Below are 18,611 nucleotides of genomic sequence, written 5' to 3'. Positions count from 1 at the left end.
ATGCCAGTTTACAGCTAAATAATTTATTGCATAATGAACGTGGAATTTCCTCACCCATTAAGCATGAAAGAATTCTTCAAAGTATCACAAAGCCTAAAGGTCCAAATAGCTCTGCCGCAGGAAACATTTAACAGAAGCAGAACATCAAAAGTTAAAGCAGGATTGGGTGGGCCAGGTTTACACTTCCTCCTTAAATACGAAAAGCAGAATCATTGCTTATTGTAATCCATCATGTGAAGCATGACACAGAAGGCCAATGGATCATGCTAATTTGTGAATTGCTTGCACTTAAGTTTGGCTCGGTGAATCTATATAGGTCTCTTACTTCTCTAAGCTTCCTGACCTGTTAGCAGAACCCTTGAGGACTGAAATTTGTGCATAGCCCAGATCATCGATAGGTCCACAGGGCTGTCTATGTCCTAGGATCGTAATGCGGAACTGTTGGACAATCAGATTCAGCTTGCAATCAGACATGCAAAGAGTATTTCTTTTCCTCACCTACTCAATTCTTACAGTAGAATTGATTTTTTTTTTTTTTTTTGGTCTATGTTCTCCCAGGGCTTTTCTGGTTAGTGACATTGATATTTTAACCAATACCATCTCTGATCACCATCCCATTTTCCTTCAGTTGGACAGAGCCAATCAGGAAGCTCCTGGAAGTTACATTTATTATTTTGGGGGACGGGCTTAGCCGGTTGAGAGTACAGGACCGGATATTCAGTCTCACCATCTGGAGTCAGAATATTCCTCCATCTTCAGGTGGGAGACACAAAGGGGTTCTGAGAGGGACAATTGTCTCCTTCTCTAGCTATTCTAGAAAGATCAGACTGCAGAATCATGATCCTGAGGTGTGGACTGCACATTTAGAAGGCAAGCCCAAAAAAAAAAAAGGTTTGGGTAAGATCTATGGGGAGCTAGGGAGGAAGTGAAAGATTTACAGGCAATAAGATGTTGAAAACCTCTTTCACAGGCCCAAGCAAAAATTCTGTGACCAAGGGGACAACACAGGCAAGTTGTTGGCTCGTCTTATTCAGATAAAGAGACAGGGGAGGATGGTGAGTAAAATAAAGGACAATAAACACATCAAGTATCTTTCTGGAGCGGATGCACAGAATGCCCTCCTAGAAGAGGTAGTGACGACAAGAACAGTAAAATTCAAAAGGACATGGGATAAATACAGAGGATGTCTTATGGCTAAAGGACAGAAAGGAAGAAAAGGAGTAACCTATGTTAACTGGGGTGAGCTGCACAGAGCAGCAGTTACTCCCTTAATAATACAAAAAATAAAAAAAAGATTTGCTGGGTAGCCTGGATGGTCTAATTGGGTCTTTTTCTGCTGGCATTTACTATGTTACTAAATAACCGCTGAATTACAGAAATACTATCAGCAGTTATACATGCCCAACATCCCACTCTGATATCTACTCCTTTTTGGAGGGAATTAATCCACCTGGGCTCACTGATAGTCAGCAGGCTTTATTGGAGGCCCTCATTTGTCAGGGGACATTGAATAGGGCAATTTAAAAAAAAACAAAAAAAACTTCCCACCCGGAAAAGTCCGGATGGATTCCAAATTGAATAGTATAAAAAACATACTTTGACTTCCTTTCTCCGATATTAACAGACATACGTTTAAAGAAGGCATCTGTAGGTTCACTGTTGGATGTGGATAGGACAGTTCTTCATAAAAATGGAAAGGATGCACTGGATTATGGCTTCCATTGACTGACATCCTTGCTCAATAGCAAAATAAAAAATGTTAGCAAAAAAATTTTACATCCGCATCTGGCGTGGCTCATGAATGACTCGCTTGCTCCTGATCAAACTGGGTTTTATTAAAGGCAGGCTATCCTCAACGAATACCCATAGACTCCTACCTATTATCAAGTGGGCCCGATCTAAAGCAGCTCCCGGGTTGATATTCCCTTTAAAAGCCAACAAGGCCTTTGATTAGGTTAAATGGGTGTTTTTGAAAGTGGTGTTTGCGAAATATCAATTCCCAGTTGGTTTTCTGGGATGATAGCTCTTTACTCCAACCCCAGAGCAAGAGTGCAAGTTAATGGGTATTCTCTGGCTTTTTCCTGTTCTTTGGGTTGTCCCCGTTGTCCCCTTGTCTAGTTTAGTTATAGAGCCTCTGGCACAGATGATTAGAAGTGCTGGAGCAATCTGTGGTTATCATATTGATGGTATGGCTTTATGCCGATGATGTATTATTTCTTACTTCTCCCACTACCTCGACCCCTGTCCTGCGCAAAATCTTGGGAACTTAAAAGCCAGATCTCAGGATATAAGATAAACTTTAATAAGTCTGAAATCATTTCGCTAGGACCACCAACTATAATACCCAGCTGTCTGTCTTGAATTAAAGAGGGTCACCCGGAGAGATGCAGCAAGAAAGATCTCGTGGAACGGCAGGACCTCTTTTTATCCTCGTCGGATAGGATTAAAGTATTAAAGACGAATGTATTATCAATGTTTCCATACCTCTTTTCAGCACCTATAAAGCTGCATGCTGGAAATGCCGAGAGCAGCACTGCCCAGCCGAGGTTTTTATGCTCCTGGCAGGGTGGGGGGATATCACTATGATGGTTGAGGGTGGCTAAAGGGTAGCATTACAAAATTTAAACAAAGAGGAGGAGGTGGGAGTGATCAGCGAACCCCACCTCATGGGGGGGGGGGAAGGGTGTGGGAAGATATCCAATTATGTAGAGAGCTCTCTGGCGATCCAATGCCGGATAACTTTAGACCTCCTCTGAAGCAGACCTAAAAGTTATCTGCCTACCTTAACTTATTTATGAACTTTTAATATACCGACATTCGTAGAACACATCATGCCGGTTTACAATTAACTCAAAGGAAAATTAAATATAAGGAACTAAATATAGTTCACATTCAGCTATGTTACCTGGGTAACTAAACCCCTTCCAGAAACGCCCCTTTTATCCGGATGAATTATAGCCGGATATCATCTTATCCAGCTAAAATTTAGCCAGATAAATGGCTAGATGTGGCAAAACTTGCCTTTTAGACAGATAACTCGTGAGCTATCCGTCTAAATGGCTTTTGGATATTGACCTCTACATAACCAACCCATGTGCCCTCTTCCTTGATTTGGCACCACCTCTGCTGCTTGCCTTGGACAAACAAGCAGGCTACAGTAATTGACTCTATGCATCTGTAACTGGTACACACCTTACTCTTAGTGTAGTCGGCATCGCCCCAGAATATGGCCCCGGCAGCTCCTAGTGCAGCGCTCTCACCTATAGTAGAGACCAAGTCTTTCTGCAACAGACAAACAGCAAGAGATGGATGTTAGTAGCAAAATCTCTGACAATGAGACCCTAGAGGGGGGAAGACAATCCTACCAGAGAAGGACTTGGGTTCTATGCGACGAAATCCTGCACCATTACCGCTGTTCCTGTTCTTTGTCAGCGCGCTGGGGCAGGAGCTTACACTGCTGCTGCCTGTGCTGGGCTAATGTCTGTGTGAAGGAAGCTTATGCTGCTGCCTGTGCGATGCCTGTTCTGTGGTAGGAAAAGGTGGGCAATGTGATGTAAGTGTATGCAGAAAAAGACCAACTGGTCCATCCAACCTACCCAGTTATTCCTGTCCACTGCAAGAGTACATCCTAGTTGCAGAGGCTTGACAGCTTGTAAGTCTGTTTTCATCTGCTTCTTCATTGATTCTCTACCATCCTGGGCAGATGATCATCCAACATCCAGTCTCCCTTATATCCTACTACCACCAAACTTTGTAAAAATCAAGACAGCTACTAAAAAGTAACAAGGTCAGTGCCCAAACATCCAGCCTCGTAGTCCCTGTGGCCTTGCTGGACAATATCCAGCCACCACCATCCAGCTACAACTCCCCATTTGGTTTCTGGGGCCTTGTAGCCAGATGGTACCAACATGCAGTACCACTAGATCGAGTTTCCCTTTTCTGCCCTATCACCTCTTCCCTTGCCTCTGCTCTTGAGGGAACGAAGGATAGATTTTTGTAACCTCCCAACCCTGCTCCTACTCTTCTCATAGAATACAGCAACAGATAAAGCTCATTAAGCCCATCTTGATCTCTGGCTTTCCCCTTATGTTTTCGCTCCCTAGGATCCTCTGCACTTATCCCAGGCTTTTTAAAATTCTGTTAAGGTTTTTGCCTCCCACCACTTCCACTGGGTGTCCATTCCATGCATCACTACTCTTTCAATAAAGAAATAATTTTTTCTGATGTTGTTCCTGAATCTTACCTTCCAAAGCCTCATACCCTGACCTCTTGTTCTGGAGCACTATTTCCTCTGAGGTCCATAGGTAAATGTTTTCTCTGGCTACGTTTCAGTTAGCCAGACAAACCTTGCTGTTTCAAATACTGCCCCTTCCCCTAACCAGCTACATTTAATTTGGGCCAGGAAAATTATAGCTGGTCAGCCATATAGGCTGAAAGTTGATCAAACATGCAGCCAGACCTTAATCGAGCTGAATATCAAGACAAAGTTATTTGGTTGATTTTGGCTGCACATGACCAGCTGAATATCTGTCTCGATTTGCTTCTTGTATCTGATTTATACCTTTGAGGTATTTGAATGTCTATTATCTCTCTCCCTTCTTAATTTAAAATGGCACATTCCTGTCTCTTTTCCTCCAGGATATACGTATTTAAAGTAGTTTTTTTTTTTTTTTTAAGGCGTTTCCGTGGCTAAAACAATGCCTTATCTGTAGAAATGGCTTCTTATAGAATTGCCTGCACGCCAGCCCATGTCCTGTATGTGTGTAGAGGCATTCCCAGGGCAGGGTCTCAGAGGGGTTTGCACTTACACACACTTTTGCATTTTCAAAGATATGCACATAAAATCTGCTGCACACAGATGTAATTGTGTACAAGTAAACTTGGTGAGATAATTAAGAGCTGACTTTGAAATTTGGTGTAATTTACACATGTATTTTCCTAATTTAAGCAGGCTGCTATAAAATATATCCCCTAAGTCTTCCCTTATATGATTTTGGGCAGATCCTGCAGCATTTTGGCAGCCTCTCTCTGGACCACCTCCCAGCCTGTCTATATTATTTCTGAGGTACACTGGAACTGATATTCTATGTGGGGGTCTCACCAATGACCTGTGCAGAGGCATTATCCCCTCCTTTTGTCTGCTGGTTATGCCTCTCTCTATGCACCCCTGCATCCCACTGGCTCTGCCCACCACCTTGTTGCACCGTTTCATTATCCTAAGATCAGACATGATCCCCCTAAGGTCCCTCTCCTGGGTGGGGCGCGTCTTTCTCACTCTCCCATCATGCGTTACTCCCCTGGATTTCTGCACCTCTCACTTGTACGAGGATGCGTGCATTCAGCTGCTCTGCACCTAAAACAGTGGAGCAAAGTTTCACTGGAGTTACGTAGGGAATCTTTCCTTCCATAAGGAAGTCAAAACTTGGCTGTTTAGCCAGGCCGTCACGTCGACACTTTCGCATGCGCTACTCTTCTCTTTGCCCACATCCCTTGTCACAGACAAAGGTCCTTTCCCAGTTGCTTGCCTGTCCTTCATCCCTAATGACTGCCTGCTCAATATTTGGTTCCGCACGCTCCTCTTTGTGTTATGCGATATGTAGTTTGTAACATGACTACATAATCAACCTTGTGCCTTACCGAGGAATAGGCTGGGGGGAGGGGGAAGAGGGGAGGGGAGGATATAACCTGTATGGAGCAGCAGTTACTACCCTTAAAAAAAAAAAAATAAAATAAAATAACCACCTTGCTGGGCAAACTGGATGGACCATTGTGCCTTTTTCTGTCATCATTTACTATGTTACTATGCTAAGGCGGTATATCAACTGAATAAAAATACGTGTAAAATTCTACTGAATCTTAACCAGGTTTGCAATTCATTCCTTGAGCTTTCTGAGATCACTTCTCATTCCATCTACTCCCTCAAAAGGTTCCACTCTGTTGCAGATCCTAGCATCATCTGTAAAAAGGCAAAAAAAAAGTTTTCCTTCTAACCCCTCCACTGAATTGCAGCCATAGGACTGATCACACAGGCACTCCACTCATCACCTTTTTTTTTTCCTGCTGAGTAAACTCCTGGCCCGGATTTAGGCACAGACGACACAGGAAACTGCCTAGGGTACCAAATATCCAGGCCAAGGAAGAGCCTGCTTCTGCTTTCCTTTGGCCGAGCGCTGGCACAGCTTGAAAGGGGCGCCGCCATGGCACTCTGCCTTTGGGTGCCAAAATCTTAAATCCGGCCCTGCCTTCTGCCGTCTCTCACTTAAGCAGTTTCTATTCCAATGCATCACCTTGGGCCCTACCACCAGGCTGCTCCGTTAATTTATGAGCTTCCTATGCAGGACAGCATCAAAAGCTTTGCTGAAAGTCAAATAGACCACATCCAGCACATACCCTTGAATCTAATGCTCTAGTCCAGCGATTCTCAGTGTCTCGCAGCTCCCGGTGTTCCACTGCCCCACTTGTGCCTCCCTTCTCCCCGGGGGCAGACTGGCCGATGCAGTTGGTAGGGGAGTGCCACCACCGGAGGCCAGGCCGGCAGGGCCAAAGAGCGGAGGGACGCTGCGAGCCGGCACCGGAGGCCGGGCCGGCGGCTGAAGTGCGGAGAGAACCTGCGTGCTGCCGCCAGAGGCCAGGCCAGTGGGACCGAAGAGCGGAGAGGCTGAAGAGCGGAGGCCAGGCTCCACGTGAGTGTGTGTGCGGGTGTGTTAGAATGGGTGCATAAGTGGCAGCATGTGTGCGTGTGAGAGACAGAGACTGGTCAGAGAGGTGACCGGTGTGTGCGAGACAGACTGTGTATGAGTGACTGGCCCTAAGGAAGAGAACCGTGAAGACAGAGCTTCAGCAGCCACTGCTGCTCCTGGTGTGTGCTATTGGCCTGCAAGGGAAAGGAGCAGGAGAGTTGCTGGAGATGGTAAATAAAAGGTGTCTTTTAAAGTTTATTTTTCTTGATTGACTGCCATTTTAATTATTGGGTATTATGTGATGTCTGCTGTTTGGAAATATTTTATTGTTATTTGGACAATTGTTAATAATTTTTATGAGTTTTTAATTGTTGGATGTTATTCTGTTCATCAGCTGCTTTGTATCATTTATTAGTATAGTTTTACAATTATTTCTGTGTGGGGATCTATAGCAGCTTGGCTTATTCTGTTTTCCTAATAGGAGGTGTATTGGTGTTTAGGGCCTGGTTTAAAATTTGTAGTGTTGCCTTTTCATAGATAGGGTTGTTACTGTTTCAGCGTATTCCATAATGCAGGTGTAACTTTGAGCAGATTAATTTCTGTGCATTATTGCAGATCCTGGGACTATGTTAGGTGCTATATTTCTCTTTCCGTTTCTCCAGGTTTGCACCGCATGCAGAGTGGCTTTTTTGGTTTTCCGTTCCAGTTTCTGTCTCCATATTTATAATTTGTGGTCTTTCTGTACTTGGTGAAGGTCAGTTCTGGGTGTGTGACCGAGGTGAGGTATTTAACTAGCATGTAGGCATTTGTATCAATCTTATTTGTTATGCTTTCTCAATAGAATATACATTAGTGGTAAATTACTGTCTTTTCATAAGGAGGGCTATTGTGCCTGGTAGTAAAGGGAGTTTGTTTTGCTTCTGAGATGTCATCAGAACCAGAATATCTTTTTGTACAGCGAGTTGTACGGGTAATGCCTTAGTTCTGCTCTGCACCCATTGTTGGGGGTCGAGGGGGTTCCTGAGGATGCAAAATGTATATTTACATTTAGCCCCATGATGGTCACATGTTCAGTGTGTCACGCATGTGAGAACCATCTGTCAGGTGTATCCCGGCCGAAAAAAAGGTTGAGAACCACTGGTCTAGTCACCCAATCAAAAAAACTGATCCGCTTTGACAATCTCCGTCTGGGAACGCCATGCTGCCTTGCATCCTGCAATCTGCTTGGCTCTAGGTACTTCACTATCCTTTGCTTCCTGAAGTAAGGCTAACTGGTTTGGGGTATCCAGCGCCTCCTCTGTTATCACTTTTATAGAGGACAATGACCACTCCTGACTCCAAGAAAGCTCCCTTAACATCCTAAAATATTTCTCACCCTACGCCGCAGCTTTGTCTGCTTACAATCTTGCTAGTTCTTTGCAAGGCTTTTCTTCTGCAAATGGTGTAGCATTCACCCTTGTACCACATGTACAACCACCTGCAGTCCTCCAGTTCCTTAAGTGACTACTGAACAAAAACATTTTTTTTCTTCGTCATCCTCCATACAGCCCTTTTCTCCTGCTAATCTTAATCCCACTGCTGTATTTTCTCTTTTTGCTAACATATATGGAAAAAAAGAATTTTCACTTTGCTTTACCCCCTCGAGTTATTTTTCTTCTGTTCTCATCTTTTTGCTGTCTGGACTACCTTCCCTCCTCCTTCTGGCTTTTACCAGAGATTCTTCTCTGTGCTCTTTTTGAAATGCTTTGTACTTTTCGAATGCTAAATGATTTTGCCCTCTCTTTTTCAGCCGCAGCCTTCAGAAAGCCAAACCAGTTTCCATTTCCTCTTCCTTTTGTTTACTCTCCTAACACGAAGATTTGTTCTCCTTCCTGTACATTTTTGCCCATTCCTATTCTGCTTCAAAGAGCTTCCCCACCCTGCCAGCCCTTCTGCAACATTACTGCTCCTGAAGTCCAGGACGCTGACTTCTGCAGGATCCGCTGCTCTATGCTTCGGCTCCAACATTAAACCGTCTCATCTGATGATGACTGAAAGTTCTGGTCACCACCCACCTGCATATTAGAGACACTTTCTCCATCTGTAAGCCCCCCAGGTCCACTACTGCCACCACCTATGACCATTTGCCCCAAGAGAGATGCTCGGAGGGAGTTCAGGATCTCTGCGCCTCTGGTTCCTTCGATGAAATGGTCCAATCACGTTCAGGCTCTGCACGGAAGAGGGAGGCGCTGCTGGAAATCTTGTGTAGGTCTCTGATTATCTCTCTATCCAACTTTTCTGCTGGTGCCAGGAGTTCTGTAGGTCACGCCAATGCAGATGGAAGGGGCCAGCTCTCTTCTGCAGCACCTCCTCCTCTCCCCATATCTTCAGCATCTCGCTTTTTTTTTGTTTATGTAAAGTACATTTCTTTCCTCTTTCTCTGCCCAATCTGGCTTTTCTGAACAGATTATAGCTAGATAGTTTTATAACTGGGATGTAGCCTATTTCTGTGATAGCGATAATGATAATGTTTAGATCTGCTTAGCCATGAGGATTTGCAACACGACAAGCATTTGTGCTCATTGCCGTGCCTCCTGCATATCCTCAGACCTGCCTCCACTTGTCATCCCTTTTCTTTACAGATTACCTTCTGAGACAGATATTTTTGTGACGTGCCCTCTTTAAGAGTCGTGGGGGATAACAGCCCAATTTCAGCTGCTGCCATATACCTCCCCCCCACTCCATTTAAATGTTTGACGATGTATGATCTAACTGTGTAGATAGGATCCTAGGCAGGACTGGCTCAGTGTTAACTGGCTGCTATGTCACGGGTGATTTGTAACAGGTGACTGAAGCCAGCATATGTTGCTTCTTGGGTTACTAGTCCAAACCGAGTTACTGGAAGGCCTCAGAAACGGTGCCCCTTTAAGTGAACGAGTGCTCCAAGAGTGAACACCACGTGCTGTCCTGTTTATTCCGTGCAAGGCACTCATGAAACGGTGCAAGCACTATGTGATGCTATTCTGTTTCCTCCACGTGAGGCACCTTTTGAGTGGTATGATCACCGTGCGATATTGTTCTCTATCCCCCATGGAATGGTATGAGCACTATGTAACCCATGCTTAGCACTCCTGCTATACCATTGAGAAATTAGTTTTATTATTAAAAAAAAAAAATAAAAAAAAGAGAGACACCTTTCTCAAACTAGTATGAGGATGGGGAACCTTTTAAGTTCCCAGTGCCATAAAAGTAGCAGACCTCTGGAGTTTCTAGACTGATAATTATTAGTATCTGTGGGATTCCATTTTCATTTTGGAGTTGCATCCCAAGAGTCAGGTTAGGTACCTGTGATTAGCCATGCTTGGCCAGGAATGGTAGGTTTAAGTGCAGGTGAAATCATAGTGTCAAGCTCAGAGTCTCCCAAAAATATGGAACACAGACCGTTTTGACTTGGAGCCCCCAGAATAAATCAGACCTTCTACCCCCAGTTCTAAGTCACGAGATCCCCTTCCGGGTCCAGGTCAGAGCTTGCTATTATGAAAATGACCGGGGGGGGGGGGGGGGGGGGGCCTGAACGCTGGGCAGATATGCGCTTGGAAGCAGCAGCACCCGAGCCATCCTGCGCTGGCAAGCACAGCACAGCACACTTCACTGCTGCAAGTCCGAAAACCTCCTACTGAACCCCTCACATAACTCTGCCTATGTCTTGCCCTTGAAAGGGGTGGCTCGGATATACCCACGTCTGTACAGATCTTCCCCTCTTTTTCTCCTTGGGACAAGTCTATGAATTCATGATCTCGGCACATGATCTCCACTGCATCATCCAACTGCCAAGATCCCTCTTTACCAGTCTGGATTACTATGGTTTGCAAAACTAAAGAATTTGGAACACAGGAAGTGTAGAATGAAATGAGAAGACACTAAATTCCCTTCTGTAGAGAGAAAAATTTTAAAAACTGGAGAGACTATACTGGAAAATAATTCTACAGTGGTGAGCTTCAGACAAAACCCTTTATAGCTACTACTAGAGAATGTATAGGATCAGTGAAAAGGGATTAAAAAAAACCCCCAAAAAACCACCAGATAAAACCAACAGATTTGTGGAATTTCTGCAAAAAGAAAAAAAAAAATAGGCAAAGCGAGGAGTTAAATCTCTCAAATGTGATGAACTGAATACACATCACTGACAAATTCTCAGAAGCCACTCTTGTCAATGTCTTCATTCTAGTCCACAAAACTCAAAGCAAGGGAATGTGGAAGACCAGAAGACAGCAAGTTTGATAGCGCATACCACTTTTGCAGGTCACTAGAAACAGAATCACACTAATTGTTGAACAGCATCTAGGTGAGACCCAACTAACAGGCAGATACAGTACAGTGTGCTCCGGTGGAGCGCACTGTTAACCCATATTTGGATGCGAGTTTGTAAGGGGTAATAGCGCGTCCAAAACGTGTGTCCAACCCCCCCCCCCCGAAACTAATAGCGCCCACAACATGCAAATGCATGTTGATGGCCCTATTAGTTATTCCAGCATGATTCAGTAAGTAAAATGTGCAGCCAAGCCACACATTTTACTTTCAGAAATTAGCACCTACCCAAAGCTTCATGCACACTAACTTTCATCCTGTTTGGCAACCCCACATTTCGCACTTGCTTATTTTTAAAGAGAAACAATGCAGGTAGTTGGGCAGGGAAAGTGCCCAGCCAGCTGCAAATTACCTACATGGGGTGCAATCTGGGAGAAATGAAGGGTCTTGAAAAAAAAGGCTATCAAAAAATGACAATCAAGCAGAAAACCTTGCTATAGAAATTTCCACTGATGGAACAAAACTGGAACAAGTTAAAAGGATATCCAGGTAGTTGGATCATTAAAAATGGAAAATGTCTAAGATAAAAAGATGACTTGGGAAAGCAACACACGAGTTTTAGAATAGTCAGGAATTTCATTAGGAGGAACTAAGATTTATAGCTAAAGAAAAAAACTACTGAGTACAGACATCAACTTACAGTACAGAGATCATAAAGAAAGCACAGGGATTTGAAATGTGGTCTAGAATTATTCTGAAGGAAGAGAGCCTGAGCAATGTTCCCTCTAAACTGTGCGCGTGCGTGGCCACACACAAAAACTTTTCCCATGGCTGTGCACAGCTTTTCTCCCTCAGCGCAGGAAGACTAGTGGGGACTACAGAGGAGCTCATCCCACCATGGCCTGAAGCAGAAGAGGCCATGTATGTGTGTACGTCTGTGTGTGAGCCTGTAGGCATGTATCTATGTGAGATGCTGCGTGCAATGCATGTGTGTAAGCTTGTGTGCCTGAGTGTGCACGTATATGTGAAAGTCTGTGTGTGAGATCCTGTGCTCAATGCATGTGTAAGCTTCTGTGTGAGTTTGCATGTCTGTTAGAGCCTGTGTGCATATGTGTGTGAGATCCTGTGTACAATGCATGTGTGTCTGTGTGAAAGCCTGTGTACCTGTGTGTCCATGACTGTGCGAAAGCCCGTGTGTATGAGAAAGTAGGTGAGCCTATGTGCATTTGTGTGTGTCTTTATGAGAGCCTGTGTGCATGGTTAAAAGACAGGAAACAGAGCTGGATTAAATGGTCTGTTTTCACAGTGGAAAAAGGTAAATAGGGGAGTGCCTCAGGGATCTGTATTTGGACCGGTGCTATTTAATATGTTTATAAATGATCTGGAAAGGGGTATGACAAGTAAGGACCAAATTTGCGGATGACAGAAATTTATGCAGAGTAGTTAAATCACAAGCGGATTGTAATAAACTGCAGGAGGACCTTGCAAGACTGGAAGATTGGGCGCCCAAATAGCAGATGAAATTTAATGTGGACAAGTGCAAAGTGATGCATATAGGGAAAAATAACCCTTACTATAGTTACATGATGTTAGGTTCCATTTTAGGAGAAACCACCCAGGAAAGTGATCTAGGCATCATAGTGGATAATACATTGAAATCATCAGCTCAGTGTGCTACAGCAGTCAAAAAAGCAAACAAAATGTTAGGAATTATTAGGAAGGGAATGGTTAATAAAGTGGAAAACTGTTATAATGCCTCTATATCGCTCCATGGTGAGACTGCATCTTGAGTACTGTGTACAACTCTGGTTGCTGTATCTTAAAAAAAAAAAAAAAAAAAAAAAAAAAAAAGAAGATATAGTTGCACTGGAGAAAGTACAGAGAAGGGCGACCAAAATGATAAAGGGGATGGAACAGCTCCCCTATGAGGAAAGACTAAAGAGGTTAGGGCTGTTCAGCTTGGAGAAGAGACGGCTGAGGGGGGATTTGATAGAGGTCTGGAAAGAGTATAAATAACAGATTCACATTTACCCATTCTGATAATAGAAGGACTAGGGGGCACTCCATGAAGTTAGCAAGAAGCACAGTTAAAACAAAATTGGTGAAAGTTTTCTTTCACTCAATGCACAATTAAGCTCTGGAATTTGTTGCCAGAGGATGTGGTTAGTGCAGTTAGTGTAGCTGGATTTAAAAAAGGTTTGTACAAGTTCCTGGAGGAGAAGTCCATTAACTACTATTAATCAAGTTGACTTAGGGAATAGACACTGCTATTACTAGCATCAGTAGCAGGGGATCTACTTAATATTTGGGTACTTGCCAGATACTTGTAACCTGGATTGACTACTGTTTGAAAAAGGATGCTGGGCTTGATGGACCTCGGTCTGACCCAGTATGGCAATTTATGTTCTTATGTCTGTGTGCATGTCCAAGAGAGCCTGCTTGCAGGTCTGTGTGGAAGCTTATGCGCATGTAAAAACCTGTGAGTTCAACAAAGGCTCTCTCAGGTAGGCGTAGGCGCACACATACGGGCAGATTTTAAAAGCCCTACGCGCCGGGCCTATTTTCAAAAGGCCCGGTGGTGCGCGTAAAGCCCCGGGGCGCGTGTAAGTCCTCGACTTGCAAAAAAGGGCGTGGCCAGAGGCCTGCAAAACAGCGGCCTTTGCCACTGCGTCAAAGGATAGTGTGCCGGCACCCCCAGAGGCAGGCGCAAAAGGTAAAATATAAATTTTGGGGGAGGTTAGAGTAGGGCTGGGGGGGGGGGGAAGGAAACTGGGGAAAGCAGCGCGGCTCGGCACGCGCAAGGTGCACGATTGTACACCCCCCTTTTGTGCGCTGACCCTTGATTTTATAACTTGTGAATGCAAGTTATAAAATCCCCATAATGTGTGTGTGAGGGATAGAGAGCCTGTGTATGTGAGACAGGGAATGTGTGAGAGAGCATAGGCTTGTATATGAGAGAGAGAAGAAATTGTGTGTGGCCCTACCTTCCCCCATCCACATCAATCTCATGATGACTGGAAATTAAAAGATCTCAGGTATAGAGAGAGAGGGGAGGAGATTTTTAAATCCTTATTAGTTTCAACTATTTGGTGTAATTTGATGTTTGAAATATTAAAACATTTTAAAAATTACTGTATGTTTTATTCACAGATGTTTTGAAATATTTGGCATTTGGGAAATATTACAATTATGTACATTCTTTAAATTATTGGATGTTTGTTTTGCCATTTATTCTTTTTATCATCAATATGGTTTTAATATTATGAATGTTTTATCTCTTAATTTCCATTTCAGCTTTCCTTTTGCCACTTTACAAAGTTTCTTTGCCAAAATTCCAAACAGAAGATTGTGAAAGTCCTGGCCCTCTTTCCTCACACGCAAGGAAAACCTCTTTAATATTTAAACGGTTTGGTTTTATATTTTCAGAACTGTGTTTTGGCCCCTTTTCTGTTTGTATGCACTTTCTCTTCAGTCTCTTCTCTTGCTGTTCTTTTTTTTTTATTTTTTTTTCTCTTCTCTCTCTCTTTATCCCCCTCTCACATAGTTGGTCTCCTACCCATCCTGGTTTCAGTCATTCTCTGCAGTCTCTAGCGCCAGTTTTTCTGCCCCTTGAAATCTCCTACCCGGTGCTGACTTCTCACAGCTCCAGAGCTGCCATGGCCTCTCCTTTGCACCATCGGAGGCCTCTGGGCAGGATGGGGAGATGGAGCGAGGGGCAGGATATGAGGCTCCATCTGCAGGCAGGGACATCCTTAGTAAAGGCATCTCTTGAAAGTGTAAACTATTTGTTCTCCCACCTGCTAGAAGCACATGCTGTTATCTCAAAACGTGGACAATTGGACCTTAGAGATGTCAATCAAAAACAGGATTAAAAGAAAAAAAAAAAAAAGTATCTTGTAGAGCCAACAGGAATGGGCAGCTCTAATGCAAGAATTCCTGCTTTGCAATGTACACTTTTACTCACTGGTAAAACATTCAGACAGTAAGCACTGTGCTTCCATGGCATATTCATCCATTATTAGTGGGCATGAGACTAACGGGCCAGGATGCACTCTTAAAGTCTGCTGTAAATTAACTTTTGCTGAAAAAAAGTAAATCAGTGAAATATTGCAGGGGTAATCAGGAATTCTGTTGCACCTCTGCTCAGATGGGTAGCTCACGGGTTGGCCCCCCCGTGAGCCACCGCACTCACCCCGGGGCTTGGCAGGGCCTCCCTCCGTGGCATGGACACCACCAGTACACACGCGCGCTACCCGGACGTCATCTTCTTCCTGCTTCTCTCTGGCCCTCTCTATGAAGTGCGCCTCCGGACCTGGCATCAGCGCGTGTTGCCTAGTGTTCCCAATTCCTGTGCCTTGTCCTGTCCCCATCTTGGCCAGTATCTTCAGTGTGTCTTTGTCCACCCCTGGCCTGACTCTCCAGATCTTCAATTCTTGCTTGGACCCGACTACACATGCCTACCACCTGGACTTCACACCCCTTGCCTGGACCTGACCACTCTTGCTCGCCGCCTGCCCCGAGCTTGGCCCATCTCTGACTCCATTAGTCTGCTTTTGGACCCAGTCTTCACTGCTCTAGGGGTCCCGCCTAAGTCCTGCCAGCTACCAGAACCAGACTGTCCCGCTGCAGGGTGCGTTTGCCAGCTGCCAGCGTGTGCCTCATGGGTTCACCCTCGAGGCTGCAGCAGCTACACCGCAGCACAAAGGGCTCACGTCACCGCCTACCCTGCACAACCTTATTTTAAACTCAGGATTACCCCGATCCTAAGGAGGGAGAGACATAAGGTATAAAGCTTGATGAAGGGCATGCACTACCTGTAACCTCTCTCTATCTGGCTGAATTCAAATCCAGTTTAAAAACTCCGTATTTTTTAAGTTTCTTTTAAATCCCAAGCACTTTGTGATAAAAAAAAAAAAAAAAAAAAAAAAGAGCCACTTCTCATTGGCTCTTGTACATCATGCACATTTGTCTTTACTAGATGGTAATTCCATGGAGCAGGGACTCTCTCGTGTGTGTATCTGTACAGTGCTGGGAACATCTAGTAGTGCTACAGACATGATAAATAGTAGCAGTAGTATTAGATTCTTAATTACAAAAAAAATACGACAAGATACTTAACTATGAGGTACAAAGAATGCAGACCTGTGCCTTCTAACCCTGAGGGGACACTCATGCTCCTAGGCCTGCTCTCTCAGCAGCTGGCAGCATAGCACAATTTATAGGATAGACAGGAAAGAATCGGGAAGCAGGGGCAGTTGTGAGACAGGAGACACAGGAACAGGTGCATCAGTCTCCAGCCGGATGATAATCTGAGAGAGTGGGGACATTCCATGCCCAGAGGGTGACTTTGCTTGCCCACGACATGCATTGCCCCAATCCCGGCGAGGCTCCCGAGCCACAGGTTTACAATAACTTTCCTTTACACTCCTATCCAAGTTCAATGCGAGTCACAGACTGTGCATGCCAGCTAGGATGTTTACACAGACCTGGCATGGCTAGTGCACACAATCGCCCCTTTTGTCTGGGGCTACTGCACAGCTGCCAGGTGACCCAGATTCTGCAGGCTGTCCCAGCACCCTGACACTGTTTTCTTGACCTGCCAGTTTCCCCTCTGCTCTTTGGGCTTCCAACTCAATCCCAAACTAGCTTCTGATTGGGGGTTACAATGCCAGGAGCATTCATACACAACTGCCCGGGGGAGCCTGGCCCCATTTTTACCCCCCTCCCAGCCATCGCATGTGAATTACTGTTTTGTCTGGAACTGGCATGTGTGCACTCTCAGACGTCTAGGAGTTGGCAGTAGTCCCCAGGGGCTGTGAACGCCACCTCTGAATTACCCCCAGTGCCTATGGCTCAAGGAGCAGAAGCCACGCTCAGTAACAACTGAACCTAGGTCTCTTGCTACTGCTGCAGAGCCCCAATGTCTATTTCTGATGCGTTTTGCTGCCACTGGTGCAGGTTTCAAAATAGAAAGAGAAGGACTAAATATAACAAAGCTGGAAATTAAAAAAAAACAACAACCCATCAGTGGGAGAGCATACCCTATGGCTTTGATGGATCACTGTGCTGCAAAAGAGTTATAAAATTAAAGGGAGGATCAGGAGTGGTGGTTTCCCTCCAGAACCCAGATCCCTTTGGCTAGCTCTGCTACACAGCCCCTGCTTATAGAAAACGCATAGGAAGAGAGGATGCCTTCTTACCTCACTCAGCAACTGAAGCTTGCGGCTGTAAGTCGGCCGTGTGTACACAAACACGGGCAGCGAGTAGCCCTCGTGGTGCTTGTTGGCGATGCGCCTAGCTTCCTTCACGCGCGAACGCACAAACTTGCGCCCGTTCTCGGAGGAGGCCAGCACTTGGTCCAGATAGATGGAGGGGTACAGGGCCGTGCTCTCCTTCCACAGCCACGCCAGCTGGTCGTTGCGGCTCTCCTCCACGTCGGGGCAGCGGCCCGTGTACGTGTCGGCATTCTTGTTGTAGTCGTGGTTGTAGCAGTCCGGGAAGAGGTAATAGCCCCAGAGCTGACGGGGCCGGTAGCTTTTGGCATGTTGCAGCGTCTTGACCATGAAGTCACGGGCCGAGGCCTCGAACTCAAACACCGCCTGCTTGCCCACCTCTTCCTCCGACCAGTTTGTGTGCTTCGCTGCCACCAGCTGGCGGGAGGCCTTGCGGTAAATGTCCTTGCTCTGCCAGTTCCGCACCCAGATGGGCCGCCACTCCTCCCAGTCGATGACCGCCAGCCCGTCCTTGTGCAAGGAGCGGATGTACTTGTTAATGCCTTCCGGCAGTCGGTCCAGATGTTCCAGCAGGCTGCTGTTCTGCGGAACGCCCCCATTCACTGCTTGCTGCTGCTCGTAGTACGGGTAGAGGCCCAGACGCTCCTTGTAGAATATGGTCAGGTTCTGGTCCACAAAGCCCTCATTTGGGGACGCCTGCAGGTCAAAGAGGCTGAAGTCCAGCTGGACCCCAAAGCGAGGCTGGCAGTCCTGGGTGGGTGCATTCCAGGCCACCAAGAAGGGCCGGCGGGTGAAGACAGGCCGGAAAGTCGGCTTCTCGTCCTCCCTCTGGGCACTGGCAAAGGTAATATACCAGAGCCATGGCAGTGCCAAAGTGGAAACCTTGCGCATTCTCCGGTCCGCTCAGGTCAGCGCTGGCACGAGGAAACCGCAGCTCAAAGATCAGAACCTGTGGGAGAAAGCTCAGAAAAGTTATACCCTGCCGGCTTCTTTGGGGGGGGAAGTGAAATGAAATCCAGAAGCAGCGAGTTACTAAATTTAAGCCAAATCCAGTTTTTCTTAGCTAATGCAAAACTAAAAAACAAGTGTCAGGCATTCCAGCTTTAGCTCTGACATGCATCAATTAAAATCACTGATAGCAGAACCATTCAGAAAACGCAGTGCCCCACCCTCAGCCTGGCAAGTCAGTTCCAACTAGTGCCCTAAGGCTCTGCCAGCTGCTGCCTCCCTGAGAAGCACTCAGTTTAAACTGCAGTAGGATGAGAGATTTAAACCGGAGCCCTTCGGAAGAACAGGCTGCCCGGAGTTGTGCTGAAATCTCTGTCACTGGAAGATTTTTAGCAGATTAGGTAAACCTGTCTGGGAAGGTTTAGATATAGCGGGACCTGCCTGGCAGCAGCAGCAGGAGGAC

The 18,611-nt window shown here is 45.5% G+C and overlaps 1 protein-coding gene across 5 annotated transcripts in view; it reads right to left on the bottom strand.

The window, feature by feature from the left end:
* Positions 1 to 18,611, bottom strand: part of LOC115090455 (hyaluronidase-2-like) — a 79,856-nt gene that overhangs the window by 11,936 nt on the left and 49,309 nt on the right. For 4 of the 5 annotated variants that reach the window (XM_029599573.1, XM_029599575.1, XM_029599571.1 and 1 more), the window contains exons 2-3: positions 17,168 to 18,149; positions 3,193 to 3,282 (exon numbers count right to left, since the gene is read on the bottom strand). In XM_029599573.1, coding sequence (XP_029455433.1) covers positions 3,193 to 3,282; positions 17,168 to 18,091 — 1,014 coding nt within the window. In that variant the 5' untranslated portion in view covers positions 18,092 to 18,149. The remainder of the gene's footprint in view (positions 1 to 3,192; positions 3,283 to 17,167; positions 18,150 to 18,611) is intronic. The other variant, XM_029599576.1, reaches the window with a different exon arrangement.

The sequence above is a fragment of the Rhinatrema bivittatum genome, chromosome 4, assembly GCF_901001135.1.
Source record: "Rhinatrema bivittatum chromosome 4, aRhiBiv1.1, whole genome shotgun sequence".
In the NCBI taxonomy this organism is placed as follows: Eukaryota; Metazoa; Chordata; class Amphibia; order Gymnophiona; family Rhinatrematidae; genus Rhinatrema; species Rhinatrema bivittatum.
This window is presented reverse-complemented; position numbering and strand designations above follow the sequence as displayed.